Source organism: Dama dama, chromosome 31 (assembly GCF_033118175.1).
Source record: "Dama dama isolate Ldn47 chromosome 31, ASM3311817v1, whole genome shotgun sequence".
NCBI lineage: Eukaryota > Metazoa > Chordata > Mammalia > Artiodactyla > Cervidae > Dama > Dama dama.
This window is the reverse complement of record NC_083711.1, coordinates 24,869,877-24,888,008: the sequence shown is the minus strand read 5'-3', so window position 1 is coordinate 24,888,008 and position 18,132 is coordinate 24,869,877. Positions and strand designations below refer to the sequence as shown.

The 18,132-nt window shown below is 44.7% G+C and overlaps 1 protein-coding gene across 5 annotated transcripts in view; it reads left to right on the top strand.

Annotated features, from left to right (window-relative positions):
• The first annotated feature begins 215 nt into the window (after positions 1-215).
• Positions 216-18,132, top strand: part of CXADR (CXADR Ig-like cell adhesion molecule) — a 69,917-nt gene continuing 52,000 nt past the window's right edge. For all 5 annotated transcript variants that reach the window (XM_061134161.1, XM_061134159.1, XM_061134158.1 and 2 more), the window contains exon 1: positions 216-465. In XM_061134161.1, coding sequence (XP_060990144.1) covers positions 231-465 — 235 coding nt within the window. In that variant the 5' untranslated portion in view covers positions 216-230. The remainder of the gene's footprint in view (positions 466-18,132) is intronic.

Sequence of the window (18,132 nt, the reverse complement as noted above, 5' to 3'; positions counted from 1 at the left end):
AAGCAAGGGTGCGACAGCAGTTTCAGTCGTCTGGGGAGAAGAAGAGCTGGTCCGACCCACGTGCACCAACCCGATTTAAATGAAGGCATGGAGGCGGGGATCCAGGCTCCGGCTTGGGGCGAGTGGCTACTGGAGCACCTCAGCGCCCGGGCTCCGGGGGACAGGAGCGCTTTCCCGGGAGGGCTCCCGGGGCTCCGGGTTGCCATAGCAACCCCACGCACCCGACGGGGATGGCGCGGGCCGCCGGGGCTTCGCTACTACCGGAAGTGACGTGTTTCACCTGCCGAGCGAGGGCGGGGTGGGACCGGGCAGCGAGGTGCGGCCGCCGCCAGCCAGTCGGGAGCGCGCGAGGAGCTGGGAGACTGAGACCCCGGGGTGAGAGCCGCCTACCTGCCGTCGTCTCCCACGGCCGGGCCGCCACCATGGCGCTTCTGCTGCGCTTCGCGCTCCTGTGCGCAGTGGCGGGTGAGTCGGGGCGGGGGGGCGCGGTTCGGTCCCTCGGGTCCCCCTCGCCTGGGCAGCCCTCGGGCGCTCGCTGCCTGCGGCCACCCGGGAACAATGAGGCGTGGGGGAGGGGGCGATTTGGGGCGCCGCGGCCGGCGGTGGCGGCGCGCGCCGAATTGCGCCGGGGTGGTTCTGCAGGACCCGACGCGCGAGCCGCGTAGGTGGGGTCGCTGGGAGGGGAGCCAGGCGGGGACGTGGGGTGCCCGGTGGGGGGGAGCGGGCAGTGGAGTGGGGGGAGGACCGAGCCCCGGGCAGAGGGGGCGGCGGCGGTGGAGGGGCGCCCGGGACGCGGGCGAGTGGGCGCGGCGTACTGGGTGCGCCTGGCGCTTCTCCCGGACTATTCTTTGCTGCCGGTGCAGGCTTTGCTTTATTTGCTCTCGCCCTTTCCCTTGTTGGCTGCTGGGCCGTGTCTGTCCAGGGTTACTCGATTTCAAAAGCCTTGGGCATCAGCCGGTTTTCAGGTGCCGAGCTGCCCCAGCCAGGAGACCGAATTACAAACGCCATGATTAAATGTACAGTGAGCTGCTCAGCGCCTCTGATCGTCCAGGCTACCTCTAGGAAAGAGGCGCAGAGCGATCTGTAGGCTGAGCATTCTCAGTCTCTGGGAAAAGGCGAGCTCGAGCTGTACTAGACGGTAACTCGGCGAAGTAAACCGTGGAAAATCGGAAGTAGGTTCCGGAAAAAAAATGCAGTATTGATTTCGGCAGTCGCCGGGCCGAGTGCAAAGGAGAAATTAGTAACCTTGAGTTTATAATGTTTTGATTCATGTTGACGATAAGATAGGATGACTTGTACGGGGTAGTTCCGAAAGGATCCGCCAAGTGTTCGACTGAGTCTTTGTCAAGGGAGGAGGAAGGGGCTTTTAAAATAATGTGGACAAAAGACGTGGTCATTTGATAGTTTTTAAAAAACGGATTTGTTTCCATGTCCGTGCGTTAGCCTACTGATCTTGTTATGTCAAAGTAAGCGCTTGTCTCATTGTAGAACCAAAAGATTTCAGTAAACCACCCACAACAAAACATCCAACGGTGGGACCCTAGGACAGACACTGTGTAGCCCCGGAAGGATAATTTTAAAGCGCTCTGAAGCTGGATGGAGTGGCCCGCTGTATTGGGATGGCTCTCTGCTTCCTGTTGAAACGTTAATTCCATTGTTGGGTGCCACAGCTGTGAGCATTACTCATGGGATCAACATTCTATTAACAAGTCTAATTTTCGATCTGAGCTATATAGCATTACCTCCACATTTTTAATGCTTGTCATTTCGACATGGCTGAAATATCCAAAGTAAAGCTTCCGGAAAAGATGAAAGATCAGTAACCATTTTAGGTGATAGGTTTTTCACCTTGTTTTGGTCTAGGACTAAACCGAAGAAGTTGAGAACATTGTGATCTCTGTGGAAAAAAAGGAGAAAAAATGTTTTAGGCTACATCTAAAGCAGAGAAGTGGAGGAATATAAACTTTATAGAGGATTCTCCATCCCCTCCCCCCAACCCCCATATGAGGATAATTTCATTTCTTCTGGATGCCTCACTTTGGTAGGCACAATCTAAACCCAGGATATTTTGATAGGTATAGAGTCCTGCTGCTTGTAAACTGCACACCGTACAGTGTACATCTCTTTAAAGGACTATTGTCTTCAACTAAACTAGTTTTACTTCAGTTTTCCTGCTTAAGCAAGAACTCGAAAGCTGTAATTGATTTATGGCTTTGCGTATTTCTTCAGATACTTCATGACACTTGAGAAATTGATTGCCATGAACTCAGTTTGAGTGGTAACACAGTTGGAATCTGTTTGACAGTTGGCAACATAAGGTGGAGGCTGACATTAAAAACGAGCCATGAGTAGTTCTTCCTCTGGAGTTGTCTCTATGTGGGTTGCAGAGTTTTGTGGTGTACTCTGGTTGCTGGTGGGACACTTTTCATTGCCTTCCGAGTAGCAAGCCATTCCACTAGTAGTTAGTTGCCGTAGTAATAGAGGAGTAGCAGTAACAGTAAAAGTAAGGCTTGATTTTGCAGTTATTAAATGCCAGGCACTGTTGCAAGGCTTTACATAGACTTATCCAATGTACCTTGCAGCCCTGGAGGATGTGTATTGTAATGATCCCAGCTGCACAGATGGAGAAACTGAGGCATGATGTGGTTGTATAACTTTACTTGCCCAGATCGTAAATTTCCTCCTGAATCCCTGCTTTTATCACTGTGCTATCACTTTCCTCTTTGATTACCTCTGATCGACACCCTAAATTAATGTCACTGGTTATCTGTCACTTATTAAGAACTTGCTCTTGGTTTGACCACATGCCAGGTACTGAAGCCTTTTATTAGTAGCCTTTTATTAATAATTTCATAATCTCAGTTGAATATTTTCAGATGCTCTAAGAACATGAGGATCCAGGGCTTGGACTGGTGGTGTAAGATTATATGGCGCATGACCCAGCGGCACTGTTGTCACCTAGGGATGGCAGTGTGAAAAATTTGAGGCGCTGCTGCTTTTCACAGTATCAGTCTGAGTGAGAGTAAAGTCCTGGCCAATGATTCTGGTCTCCAGACTACTTGTTAGGCATTCGGTGACAGCAAGACCCTGTTCTCTGTGAGCCTCACTCAGTTGGTTTATGTGTCAGGAATACTTACTGCTTTGGTTTACCAGGAATATTTTCCTTTACTTAAAAAAAAAAAATAAAGATTAGTAGATGTGCACTTTATCCCCTCCATATGCCTGTCTCTTAAGTACATTCCTGTATTTATGCCACCACCGAAAGTCCCCATTATACCAGGGCAAAAGTTGCTTTTCCTCCAAGGCAAGCCACCCAGCATTGGCTCCTTACCCTATCTGTTGTGGGGTTTCCATAAAAGTACCCAATATATCTCACTGCGCTGGGTCGTGGGCCTCATCTGTGTTGCTGTTCACGGTTACAGTCCCAGTGTTAGCTTGTGGTGCCTAGCAGATAGCAGGTATTCAGCAAATGCTGAACGACCAGACGCTTTCAGCCTCTTTGCCACTAGGCTTAAGGATATGGTACAGCTGTCGTCAGTTACATCTCTTATTCTCTCCTGGTCTCACCCCCCTACTCAATTGTCAAAGGTATCAATAATCAAGTGCCAAATCCATCCATTTCTTTGGAGCTCCATGACACCTGTTTTGGTTCCTTTCCACTGTGTCCCCTGCCCTTCTCTGCCTTCTTCACTACGTCCCTTAAATGTCAGCCTCCCCCATGATTTGGCCCGTAACCATCGTCTCCATCTGAAACCTGGATGACTTCATCTATCCACCACTGCATTCTCAAAATAGTCACTAGGGACATCAAAATGTTGCTGGCTCACCTCCCTTTTGATTTCTGGGCCACTGTTTCCAGCTGCCTTCAACATTCAGCCTTCCACTTTGCATGTGCTTGAGTACCTGAGACTCTGCAGGTCCTCAGCTGAACTTAGCATTAATTAACTGATTAAATGGTCCAGTCATTAAAATATTTATGGCCTGTTGCATACTGTGGTTGTGCCGGATGCCCTGACAATTGTATGGGATTTTGCAAGATGCGCAAGGTTTGATGGAGCATTCCCAGCAGATAGAAATCTGGAAGGAAACCTAACTTGCCTTGGGAGCTGAGATGTCCAGGGCATACGAGGCATCTAACTAGCCCTTCTTTTGATGTTCAGCTGAGTCAGAGGGACGTGTGGGGTGGAGTTTGAGGTTTTGCATGTTAACAGGTTCCACGTGATGCCACTGCTGACTGCACTTTGGGCAAAGGCCTGGAGACTGTGTGGAGAGCTTAGGGGAGGATCGCTGTCTGTCAAATAAAGTGTTGTCTTGCCCCCTGCCACCCAGGAGTGGCACTAAGAAGCTCATGCAGGTGTTAAAGAAGAGAGGCTGTACACTGAGAATGATTCTCTTGAAGGGTGTAGAGCTCCACGATCCATCTGGAGGCAGGGAGAACCACAGCTCCAAGGCAGGAATCCATCTGGGATGACCTGGACATGTGCAGTCCCTGGAAATACAGCAGGAGTGGTGCTGGGCCCCCTCTTTCATCTGAAAAGTTGTTCTGAGGGAGGTGCAGTGTAGCCCAGTATCTGGTTGATTGAATGAGTGGGCAAGAAAAAGCTGGAGGGAAGGAGTAAGGCTTTTGGCTTGAGTGAGTGGTGATGTCACTAGTCTACAGGGAATCAAGAAAAAAGAAGATCTTAGATGACCGAGCTTTGGGCCAGTCGTATTTGCGGTGGATGCCTGAGAGGAATGGAGGTGAAAGAAATCCAGTGGGAAGATTCCAACAAAGGACTGGATCTCACGAGAGAGGCAGAGACGGGTGGTACAAAATAGAGAACCACTGCTGATAGTTTGGCATCTGTGTCAGGCTAACCAGGAAAAGCAGATAGGACTCGAAGAGAAGGTGAAACGTGAAGCTGGAGAACATCAACATCTTACTAGATGGCGGGAAGTGAGGAGCTGGGGATGGGAAGGGGTGATGGGAATGCCGGAGAGCTAGAGGATGAGGGGGTCCCAGAAATTGATGAAGAAACGAGACCAGTGGGTCTTATGTTAGGAAATTGTTGAGAACATTTGGGAAGTTATTGATTCCAGAGAGAGGACAGTTCCTATGCTGATAGTAAAGCTAGATTTTAGTACGTTGAGGAGGGGACATCAGGTAAGTAGAGAATGTACATAGAGATGTACTTTGCACTTGTAGTTGGTTTGATAGTGCGTGTTGCTGGGTCTTCGCTGGCAGTCCAGTGGTTAAGACCCCATGCTTCTATTGCCGAGTAGCAAGGGTTTGATCCCTGGTTGGGGAGCTAACATCCCCTGTGCGTGTGTGTGTGTGTGCGCTCAGTCATGTCCGACTCTTTGTGACCTCATGGACTGTAGCCCGCCAGGCTTCTCTGTCCATGGGTATTCTCCAGGCAAAAATACTGGAGTGGGTTGCCATTTCCTCCTCCCGGGGATCTTCCCAACCCAGGGATCAAAGTGGCATTGCAGGCATTGGCAGACAGATTCTTTTACCACTGAACCACCTGGGAATCCCTTTTAAGATCCCACATGCCACCAAAAGACAAACACAAGAAAGTAAAAATAACAACAAACAAACAGTGCATGTTGCAAATGTGGCCTTAATTTCAGGGGACAGTAGCAGACTCCATGGGAGAATGAAGAAACCAGCAGATACGAGCTCTAACTTGGATGTGTGTGTTTAATGAAGTTTAGATGATCTACAGTATTTCAGATGTACAGAAAAGTGATTCACTGTGTGTGCATGTGTATATATATTTATGTATATACACATAAACTTTTTCATGTTCTTTTTCATTCTAGGTTATTACAAGGTACTGAATATGGTTCCTTGTTCCATACAACAGGTGTTTTTTGTTTGTCTAGAGCTCTCACTTCCAACCATCCCTACTTGGAACCTTGTTCACATGATATTCTTCCTTGAAACGGTGTATTTCTCTTTACACTCATTTCAGGACTCTGAACCTTTCGCTTCCCATCTCATTTGTCTCTTATGTAGGGATTCCCATCAACTTTAAGGAAGCTTGAATATCCTTCCTGACATGCCCTCAACCCTTATATCCATTATATCCCTCTCTAAGCACCGCGCCCCCCCCACCCGTCTCTCTTTTCTCCACCAGATCTCTTGAAGGAGTTTGCTGCATTTGCTGGCTCCAGAGACTTCTTTCATGTTCATTCCCATACAATCTCATTTTCACCCCCCTCCTCCTGTGAAACTGCAGTGGCCGTGTGGCTGCATCGCACAGTGGACATGTCACACTGTCACCCTCTTAAAGCGAGAACGGCTCTATGGACTAAGCTCTTTGCTCCTTGAGTCATCCCTCATTGTCCTCAGTGGATCCACTTTCCTCCCTCTGCTTACGTGTCAGTTTCTGGCCTCAGTTACCATTTCTGTCCCTGCGGCCTCCAGTTTGTTTCTGGTCTCACTCACCCAAAGCTTTGCCCATCACGTCAAAAAACCACTCACTCGACAGCGCTGCTCACACTTGGCACGGACACCACCAGTCAGCTGACCCTGCCCCCACACCACTGTTCTCTCGCCCATCAAATGGCATTTTCAGCCGCCAGAATGCCCAGGCAGAAATCTGGGCGCCTCACTTGACTTTCCCCCTTCTCTCCCCAACTTACACCCATGTGTCTAGGTCACTTGTGTCCTTGCAGCCACCACTCAGAGTTCAGAGTACTGCCATCTCTTAAGATGGTTGAAATAGCTTTGTAAGTGGTTTCTCATTGAGTAACTAAACGGGGAACGATGGACTAGGCAGGAATTTCTGCTTGTTGGCTTCAGAAGAGACGTGCAGCAGGGGCAAGAGCATGTGAAGATCAAGACTAGGTCTGTCATTTGAAGAGGTGAGCAGGGCTGGGCCCGTGGCCGCCCAGGCTTGCTGTGTGTGCCAGCTCTGCCTCGGGTGCCTCGTTGGGGTGAATTTGTATTACTCCTTCAGTCTCGTCGTAATCCTCTGCTTGAAGCCTCTTCTCCTCCTACCTTCAGTTCTCCTCTCCTCTGTCATACTCAAGTGTAAGTAAGTAAGCAAAGGCAAGAGTTGAGACTAGGAGCTTTTGTTTTTTCCAAACTTTTTTGTTGTTGTTGTTTTTTCCAAACTTTTTATATTGTATGGGGGTGTAGCCAGTTAACAACTTTGCGGTAGTTTCAGGTGAGCAGCGAAGGGGCTCAGCCGTCCATGTACATATATCCTTTCTCCCCCAAACCCCCATCCAGGCTGGCACGGAGCATTGAGGAGAGTTCCGTCTGCTGTACAGTGGGTCCTTACTGGCTACCCATTTTGAATATAGCAGTGTGCACAGACCTTCCTGAACTCCCTAACTGTCCCTTCACCCTGCTTCATTTGGTGGCCAGCAAGTTTGCCAGCAAGCAGTATTTAATTTGATAATTATTACAGTAATTAACAGGCTTCCCTGGTGGCTCAGCTGGTAAAGAATCTGCCTGCAATGCTGGAGACCGGGGTTCAGTCCCTGGGTTGGGAGGATCTCCTGGAGGAGGGCAGGGCATCCCACTCCAGTATTCTGGCCTGGAGAATCCCCATGGACAGAGGAGCCCGGCGGGCTAAAGTCCATGGGGTCACAAAGGGTCAGACACGACTGAGCGACTAAGCACACAGCACAAAGTAGTTAATTATTTAGGTAGCCTGAAAAATAATTAGAAGTTAACTAAAATGAGCTTATGGCTTGATCCTACTGTCGTTCATCTACTTTGCTTTTTAAACGATTTATTAAAATATTCTATTATTTATTTATTTTGGCTTTGCCAGGTCTTAATTTGTGTCTCCAGAGCTCTTCACTATGGCATGCACACTGATCTAGTTCCCCAGCCAGGGATCAAAGCCAGGCCCCCTGCACTGGGAGCATGGAGTCCTACCCACTGGGCCACCATGGAAGTACCTTGCACCTCTAGAGAAAATAAATCTAATGTTGTAGAATAATTGTTAGATTGGTCTTGAAATTAGATTGTTAAGAGTGTGATATTAAGTGGAAGTAAAGAGCAGTTACCTTCTCTAGCTCTGGCTCCGTTATCTTCTACCTAATTTCTTCAGGGGGGCTGCAATGGCAAAGGGCAGAGAGTTGGGGGGGTGGGGGGGAGCACTCACCTTGGCACAGTGATCTGTGAAGGACGCTGGTCGTTCCTGGCTTGGTGATCTATTGGGAGCCTGTTATCGGTGTTCTTTGTAATTTGTTCAGTTTGTTTGACTCCATTACTGTCTCCACCCGAAGGAAAATGGGCGGGAAGTTGAAAATGTTTCTGCATTGAGTGGCAAGATGGTGACTTAAAGGGACATTTTATCTCTCTCGTCCTTTTCCACTGGTTGTAGGCTTTCCCTCCCCTCATGGACTCACCCTTTCTGGTTTCTAATAATGAGTTAGCCAGTTGAAGTTTAAGCCTTAAAGGTCTTTGCTTAACTTGGCAGTATTTGCAGTTCATTTTAATTGGCAGGATTCCGGTAGAAGAAAAGATGATTGCCTGCTTGTCATCCTACAAGGGAAGGTAGGATAAGGGACAGTAACAGCCTGTTTTTAGGGTGAGTTTGAGATGGGGGACATAGTTCAGTTTGTCCTTTGATAGTTGGTGAGAAAAAGGATTAATAGTCACATTAACCCGTGTTTACATACTGAGACAATGCACTTTTCTTTAGAGACTATTAAATCACTTCCATTCTTTCAAAGGTACTTTACAGATTGGGGTGGGAATAACTTTGTTTCATTTATTTCCAAAAAATATCAATAAAACTGTGTTTAGATTTCAAGAAGAAGCAACAGAACTCATCACAGTTCCCTTTTCACTTCCCCATAGTGTCACTATGTTCTATGTGAGTTTTATAGGTTTCTCCGAAGGAAGAAACACCGATAAAAATGCTCTCAAGGAATCTCAAGGAATATGCAGATGCAGTGAAATCAAATGTGCTGCACCCCATCTTTGTTGAATTGTTAGAGTGACTCGAGTTGACCCTCCTCAGTCTCTCAGACTCCCCAGTGAAGAGTGCTTTGAACTCTTGAATACCAGGCGATTCCCAGGGGGGTTTTCTTTAATGAACCAGACAAAAACTTTCAAGTGTTTTGTGCCCTGGATAGTTCTGCAGTAAGAATTGAGAAGACTCTTTGACCTACTTGGTTGTACAACGTGAAATCTGAGACTTATAGAAGGAACTGGTGACTCCGGGCTAGAAGAGTATCTTACTGTGTTTTTAAAGACAATTTCACACGCATCTCATTTGAATCCAGTCTCCTGACAGCCTATGAGTAGGAGGTTTTTTAACAGGAATCAAGTCATAAAGCCAAGGCCTAAGTCCAATAAATTATGGCATTGGTCCAGACAGTGCCGTCCTAGTAGGAACATAATGCAAGTCACATATGTCATTTAAAATATTCTGGTAGTCACATTTAAAAGTGAAAAGGAAAAGGTTGAAATTAATTTAAATATAATTTTGTTTAACCCAGTATATATAAAATATTAATTCCATATGTGGTCAGACTGAACATAAATAACATTTTTTTTTTTTCATACTAAGTCTTCAAAATCTGGTCTGTATTTTACCTGCAAGCACATCTCAGTTTGCAGTAGCCACATTTCATATGCTCAGTAGCCAGGTGTAGCTACCACACTGGTTACCACAGGTCTAGAACCTGGAGCTTTAATTCCAGTCACCTTCCACTAAATTTAGTTTCAGAACATGCTGCTGACTGAAATAGCGTGGGTGTGGTGTGCCATCAGAACAGCTTCCTCAGTGGGAAGTGCCTTTGGAATTGCTGTCATGAGATTGTATCTAAAATAGTTATATCACATAATACTCCTGTTGGCAACAAGTTAAATAAAAGTCTCACTTCTTATTTAGTTTCTTAAAATCATCAGAGAATTATATAAACTGTCTTTATTTGATAGTTACATGCATTTGTATTTTAGGTATAAGGTAAAAAACCAAATATAGAGGAAAAATAATATTTTTAGCTTGCGTATGAGGAAAATAAATGCATTTGTGGAAATATCAAAAGTAAGGATAGGGTGGTCCCTGGTGATGGTTGCTAGGGAAATTTGAATTCATTTTGGGATATTAGAAAGGAAATCATGCCAAGATTGAGGCTGTCAAGTTAAATATACTTACAACAGGAATTTTTTTTTTTTTTGGTAACTTTTTCTTTATTAACTTCACGGTTTTTCGTAAGATCAGTTTATTTGCGTGTTTTGCTATAATCTCTCTGCTTTTTTAGTTTTCTGTGATCTCTCTAAGACACTTCACCTGAGTATTGTTGCCGCTGTTGTTTTCGCCAAGTACTCACTTTTTCCTCTTTCATGTTAATTAAAGGAAGAAAAGAGAGCCTGAGGTTTTTTTGAGCAAGGAGGCAAAGGCAGATTTCTTAAAATGGAGCGATACATACTAATCTCTGAAGGTGATGAAAATACTCACCATGGCAACGGATCTGCTTTACCCATAATGCAAAATACCTAATTTGCATTTGTTTTGCCAGAGAATTCTGAAATTAGCATCTCTGTATTAGAGAACATGAGGAAAGTAGTATGCTAAAAAGGCTGAGACTTAATTTTAATCAAGAAATGAAATTTGAATTCTTTCCTTAGATGAGTCTTTCTGTGTGCCCATGAGGAGAGGAGGAAAGAGTGGGTCACAGTCCAGTTCAACAAATACAATCTGTGTGTCCACATTCCTAACTCCCCCGTTTGGTTTTACATTGTAATTTGTGCTTTAACTGCTCCTGATTTATAGGTTACCTATTCAGTTTCTCATACAGGACCTCAATTGCTGTGGACGAAGTTTGGGGAAATATGTGTGGGTTAGGGATGGCAGTAGGTTCTTTTGCAGACAAGAGGAAGATGTCATTCCTATACTATGGGCAAGCTTCAGTCTGGAGGAGGGTGACTGGCATTTAATCCTGAATAAAATAAATAAAACCATAAATAAGTAGATAAGTAATAAAGAAAAATGGGTACAGACTAGGGCAAATGTGCTATGTGATGTAAAAACCATATGGTTTTCTGATTATTCTCTTGAGGACCCACTGGCTTCTCCAAATCATTTCCCCCTTCACCTTGTATGCCAGCCCTTCAGCCCACTGTTCTTATTGTCCATTTGGCTACATTTTTTTTTAAAGTACATTTTTATAAAGCATCAGAAATATATGGGGTGGAGCCTGCAGTGAGGCTTATTGGGTCTTAGTTCCCTGACCAGGAGTGGCAGCAAGCTCGCTGAGTCCCAACCACTAGACCACCAGGGATAAAATAAAGACAAGTTTTCTGCGTTAACTCCTTCACTTTTTTAACTTCATTTTTAAACAAACCTTTCACTTGTAGAAAAGCGTGCTCTGCTCTGCTTAGTCACTCAATGGTGTCAGACTCTTTGTGACCCCGTGAACTCTAGCCTGCCAGTCTCTGTCCAAGGGGATTCTGCAGGCAAGAATATTGGAGTGGGTTGCCATGCCATCCTCCAGGGGATCTTCCCAACCCAAGGATTGAACTCAGGTCTCCCACATTGCTGGCGGATTCTTCACTGTCTGAGCCATCAGGGAAGCCCCAAAAGCATGCAGTTTAGAGCATTATTTACCAGTGAGAGAGCATTATCACAAAGCAGACACATCTATACACTTATCATCCAGGTCAAGAAATAGAACATAACCCACCATCAGAAGTCCCCTCCTGCCCCCTGCAGTCATTTCCGTCACTGTCTTCTGATTTCTAAGGGCATAGATTGGCGTTGACACTATGTACACAGAATTATACAGTGTATGTTTTTCTGCCTACACTTGGCTTCCCGTCACGTTGGTACAATTGTTTCTGTTGCATAGCTCTAGTTTATTCATTTGCTTTGCCATATGGTATTCTGTCATGGGACTGTACCACAATTGATTTACCCATTCTACTGTTGATGGACATGTTTTTCCTCTCATTTTCTGCTCTTGTGAAAAATGTGGCTATGACATTCTCAGCCATGTGTTTGCGTGCACACGGTAACTATGAATGGCATTTCTGGGGTCTTGATTACACATCTGTTTAGCTTTAGGTAATGCTACCAAACGTTTTCCAAAATTAATTGTACCAGTTGACACTCCCTTCTATAGAGATGAGACTTACTCCGAATCACAGCCTTTTTTCATTTCGTTCTGGTGAGTTTGTAGTGCCACATCACTGTGGTTTTCTTTTTTAAACTATTTTATTATGGCAAATTTCAAATATATATAAACTAGAAAAAAATGGTACGATGTTATGATATAAAACCAGAAAAATTATATGATAAATGGTATTTATCATACCAAAAAATAATATGATAAATGTCTTTGCTCCTCTTCATCAGCTATCAGCTCATCTCCATTGAACTCATGGTACCATTCTGCAGTCTTTCCACTCTTCTCCCATTCCTCTTCACATATTAAAGATTTGAACCAGTCTCTGAAAACTTCTCTTAGTTCATTCATTCAGTTGTGTCCAGCTCTTTGCGACCCCGTGGACTGCAGCACACCGGGCCTCCCTGTCCATCCCCAATTCCCAGAGCTTGCTCAAATTCATGTCCATCCAGTCAATGATGCCATCCAACCACCTCATCCTCCTCTCTTGTCCCCTTCTCCTCCTGCCCTCAATCTTTCCCAGCATCAGGGTCTTTTCCAGTGAGTCAGTTCTTCACATGAGGTGGCCAAATTACTGGAGTTTCAGCTTCAGCATCAGTCCTTCCAATGAACACCCAGGGCTTATCTCCTTTAGGATGGACTGGTTGGATCTCCTTGCAGTCCAAGGGACTCTCAAGAGTCTTCTCCAACACCACAGTTCAAAAGCATCAATTCTTCGGCACTCAGCTCTTTATGATCCAACTCTCACATCCATACATGGCCACTGGAAAAACCATAGCCTCGACTATGGACCTTTATTGGCAAAGTAATGTCTCTGCTTTTTAATATGCTGTCTAGGTTTGTCATAGCTCTTTTTCCAGGGAGCAAGCATCTGTTAATTTCGTGGCTGCAGTTGCCACCTGCAGTGATTTTGGAGCCCAAGAAAATAGTCTGTAACTGTTTGCATTGTTTCCCCATCTATTTGCTATGAAGTGATGGGACCAGATGCCATAATCTTAGTTTTCTGAATGTTGAATTTTAAGTCAACTTTTTCACTCTCTTTCACTTCCATCAAGAGGCTCTTTAGTTCTTTTTCACTCTCTGCCATAAGGGTGGTGTCATCTGCATATCCGAGGTTATTGATGTTTCTCCTAGCAATCTTGATTCCAGCTTGAGCTTCATCCAGCCCAGCATTTCTCGTGATGTACTCTGCATATAAGTTAAATAAGCGGGGTGACAATATACAGCCTTGACGTACTCCTTTTCCTATTTGGAACCAGTCTGTTGTTCCATGTCCGGTTCTAAGTGTTGCTCTTTGACCTGCATACAGGTTTTTCAAGAGGCAGGTCAGGTGGTCTGGTATTCCCATCTCTTTCAGAATTTTCCACAGTTTGTTGTGATCCACACAGTCAAACGCTTTAGCATAGTCAATGAAGCAGAAGTAGCTGCTTTTCTGGAATTCTCTATCCACATTTTTTTCTGCCTCTTATATTCTAGGTAAATACTCTGTGTCTCTCCTTTCGTACAGCAGAGGAAATGTCCTTCCCTCGAATCTTATTTAAAACTGTCTTATCCCTTTTTCCTAGGTCTCATTGTTTCTTTCAATCTGAGTGTTCTGTGTATTTAACCTCCCATTCCCCTTTCCTTCTGACTTTATAAACATGCTCTACATTTCTCACTTCAGAACAACCTTTCCTTGATGACATATCACACTGCTATTTTTTTCCTACTCTTAAGAGCCAGTTCCTCAAAATAGCAGTCATTTCTGTCTCTGCTCACATACTCCACTTCTGTAGTTAGAAATATCCCTCCCCCACCTGGAGCCTTTAAGTGAAAAAAAAAAAAAAATCAGATTTGGTCTAGGTCGCCAATGAGGTCCTGATTGCCAGATCTAGTACATACAAGTCAGTGTCCTTTATTTACATAACAGATTTTGAGTTCCGTTTCTAAGGTGCTGCTCAGTGTGAGGGATAGAAGATTAAAAAACACCTTCCCAACACAATGCGAGTTCATTTCCTAGTAGGAATGACAGGTTTGGAAGACAACAGCGAGTTGTCATACTGGATACTGTTTATCGAAGGGATGATACCTAAGAACTTTACATGCATTATTGTATTTAATCTCTATGTGGAAGTAAGCATTCTTAGTGCTAATGCTCACTTTACAGTAGAAAACTCATTAATACTTAAAAGACTAGAAACTTGCTCTGCCTAAGCATTTGGTAGGGCTTCCCAGATGGCCCAGTGCTGAAGAATCCGCCTGCCAATGCAGGAGACCTGGGTATGATCCCTGGGTCAGGAAGACCTCCTGGAGTAGGAAATGGCAACCTACTCTAGTATTCTTGCCTGAAACATCCCATGGACAGAGGAGTCTGATGGGCTACAGTCCATGGGGTCGCAAAGAGTTGGACACGGCTGAGTGACACGCACGCATGCAAGCATTTGGTAACCTCAGTTTGAATTACAGCACGGCTCGGACTTCAGAGCCCACGCTACTTGTAGGCAGAACTGCTTGCACAATTTAGCCTGCTCGTATTTCAGAAGTGTCTGCACTTGCTGTGAGGTCAGCCCAGACAACTGTCACTACTGGCTTTGAGTTGCGCAGGGAGGGGAGGGGATGGGTGTTGGGGGAAGGCTACTTGTTGGTTGCTTGCTTGATTGATGGTCTAAACTTAGGATGTATTTAGATCTGAAAGAGATAATTTAGTTTAACACCCTTAATTTATGTTTGAGCCCTGGAGAAACAACATGTCCAAAGTGATAGAGCTTTTTTGATGACAGACTTGACAACTTGATCCTAGTCTGGTATATCTCTTGTTTTAAAAAGCAGGTCAACCCATACTCCTGAACTATGTGCTACCTAAAATGCTGTCTTCTTGGAAATCTAGTATAGGAGGGGAATAGTGAAAATTCCAAACCTTCTTCCACCACAGTGACTGGAAGGGGGTCTAATAATGTACTCACTGTATTATTTTGTAGTGATTTTTAAAAGGAAATCTCTTAATGTCCAGGGGTGTTGACTCATTGATTTCTACTTGCAGGGTGAGTGTGGCTTGGGAGCCAATCTGCCTCGATTTGGATCTTGCTCAGTAGCTTAAGTACCTCTTATCATCTCTGTTTCGTCACTGTTCAATTGCGATAATAGTAGTAACGCCCTCAGAGTTGTTATGAGACTTGAAGGAATTAATGTGTATAAAATATTTTGAAAAGTGCCTGGCACATAATCTAACATCCATGGTGGCTCAGACAGTAAAGAATCTGCCTGCAGTGCAGGAGAGCCGGTCCATCCCTGGGTCAGGAAGATCCCCTGGGGGAGGGAATGGCTACCCACCCCAGTATTCTTGCCTGGAAAATGCCACGGACAAAGGAGCTTGGTGGGCTACAGTCCATGGGGTTGCAAAGAGTAAGAAAGGACTGAGCGACTCACCCTGGCATGTAATTAGGTACTCAGTCACTGCTCATTACTATTTATTATTATTTATCATTTATATTTAAGGTGATGGTTTCCCTGTTTCCATCTCAGTTTATTTTCTGGGCACTTGCCTTTTGATTACTCGTTGGGGGTGGGGAGCTGAGAGTTGATTTTTCAAAAACAGCATAGAAAAGCAAAGAAGTATACCTAATGTTGTTTCTCATTGTTATTTACTTATCTGACTCTAAGTATTATTTTCTTACTCAACAGTACATATTAACATACTGTACTGAGTAACACATGGGAATTAACTATAATTCCATGGACAGAGGAGCCTGGTGGACTGCAGTCCATGGGATCACAGAGAGTTGGACATAATTGAGGGACTAACACACACTAGGCATTACAGAGCCTAGGCATCTACCTTCCAGTGTTTTTTTTTTTCTCTTCCTGAGCAATGTTTAAAGGCCTAGTTGGAGTAGTTAACTACCCTTAAGGTATATTATGTTTTTCTTTTTCTTTCCTAAAAAGAAACACTTAGTACTTAAGTAACTTTTGACATTGCTAATCCCGAAGTAGCTCCCTGGTGAGAAGGAAATTGGCAGATTAGATTTAGGGTCAAGGAAATGGTCTAAATGGCTTGGCAGTTGCGTTTTTGCAGTATTTAAAACAGAGTTTAAAGCATCCCAGTGAGTTGCTTGCTAACCCAGACATCTGATTTGTAGTATTTGTTATCAGACACACACAACAAAATTTTACTTGCCCCAATCAACTTCTTAAACATACCACTTCCTGATTTTCCCAGTTTATTTTTTAACATTGCCCTAATGAATCGTTTTTGAGTGTTTCTGTGTTTTTATGTAAGGTTCCTGAACTCGATATTCTGAACTCAGCAATACAACTGAGTATCTTCTCTATTTAAAATAGTAACCTTTATGACATTCTTTGATATTTCTCACAAAAGTCAGTGTCAAATAAATTATTTGTAGAAATTGACATTAAGATCATCATAACATACCCCTTTTCAAGCAGCCAAAGAATTATGCCAGACCTTTGGAAAATGAAGTTAAATTACTCTTATTTTTTTTCCTAGTTTCTCTTTTTTGTTAATATCTTTGGAATGACTCCAGATATTTTGAGAAAAAATGCATAAGGGTATAACATTTTTCTCATTTTGCTTCATGTTGCTCTGGAGGTAGTTGCAAGATAGACAAGCACCTTTTTCTTCATCCCTAGTTGTGATTTTAGTGAAGTGAAAGTCATTCAGTCATGTTCAATTGTTTGCGACCGCATGAACTATACAGTCCATGAAATTCTCTAGGCCAGAATACTGGAGCAGGTAGCCTTTCCCTCCTCCAGGGGATCTTCCCAATCCAGGGATCGAACCCAGGTCTCCCACATTGCAGGTGGACTCTTAACTGGCTGAGCCACAAAAGATGTGATTTTAGAATATTCACAAATTAAAGTTTTAATGTCATATTTCTTTCATGTTAACATAAATTTACAGGCTTCCCAAGTGGCACTAGTGGTCAAGAACCCACTTGTCAATGCAGGAGATGTAAGAGATCCTTGGATGGGGAAGATCTCCTGGAGGAGGATACGGCAACCCACTCCAGTATTCTTACCTGGAGAATCCCATGGACAGAGGAGCCTGGCAGTCCACAGTCCATGGGGTCACAAAGAGTCAGACACAACTTACATGCAACGTAACTTACATGCAACGTAACTATACAGTTGACTCCATGTTACTTTCTTATCACATCTGCTGATATTTCTTGTGATGTGAATATTAAAGTAATAAGCATGAGTCTTTGCTCCTGCTAGCATACAGCCAGGCTTGCTCAGCTCCCTCTGAGCTGCATGCATCCCCAGAGGCTTCACTGTTCCTTTATTCTGCTAGATACACCGTCTTCCCATGGCCCTCCTTCCCATGACTTTCCCAGAAGGTTTCATGATCTTTTCTCCCATCAGCATTCCTCTTTCAAACAGCTCCTTCACTTTCACTCTGTCTGGAACTCCCGCTCTGCACTTGAACTAAGCAGTTTCTTCTGAGGCAGGTCCAGGGTGTGTTGAATAAGGCTTGGAACATGCCCTCCAGAGATGAAACCCTGGGACCCTGTTAAGCAACTGAAAGTGTGTGCTTAAGGGTGTGTGTGCGTGCTCAGTCGTGTCCGACTCTTTTTGTGACTCCAGAGACCGTAGCCTGCCAGGCCCCCCTGTCCATGGGATTTCCCAGGCAAGAATACTGGAGTGGGTAATCACTTCCTCCTCCAAGGGATCTTCCTGACCCAGGGATGGGATCTGCACTTCTAGAGTCTCCTGGATTGGCAGATAGATTCTTTATACCCCTGAGCCTTCAAAGAAGCCCTCAGTTAAGGGTGGGAACATGTAAGCAACCCCGTGTATTAGAGGTGCAGGTTGTGTAATTGTGAGCCGGAAGCAATTAACCCTGCCTGTGGGCGTCTGGGGGGAGGAGGCCCCAGGTGAGAGGTGTTCAGTGGGAGAAGGGGGGCCTTGCAGACAAGGGAAACTTGTGCAAACACAGGTGCTCCACAGTGTGGGTGCACTTAATTCATCTTACCCCTTCGGTGCTTCCGCTGGTGTCTTGGCCCCTGACCAGGATGCCCTCACTGTTGTGATTTCATCTTTGATAGCAAA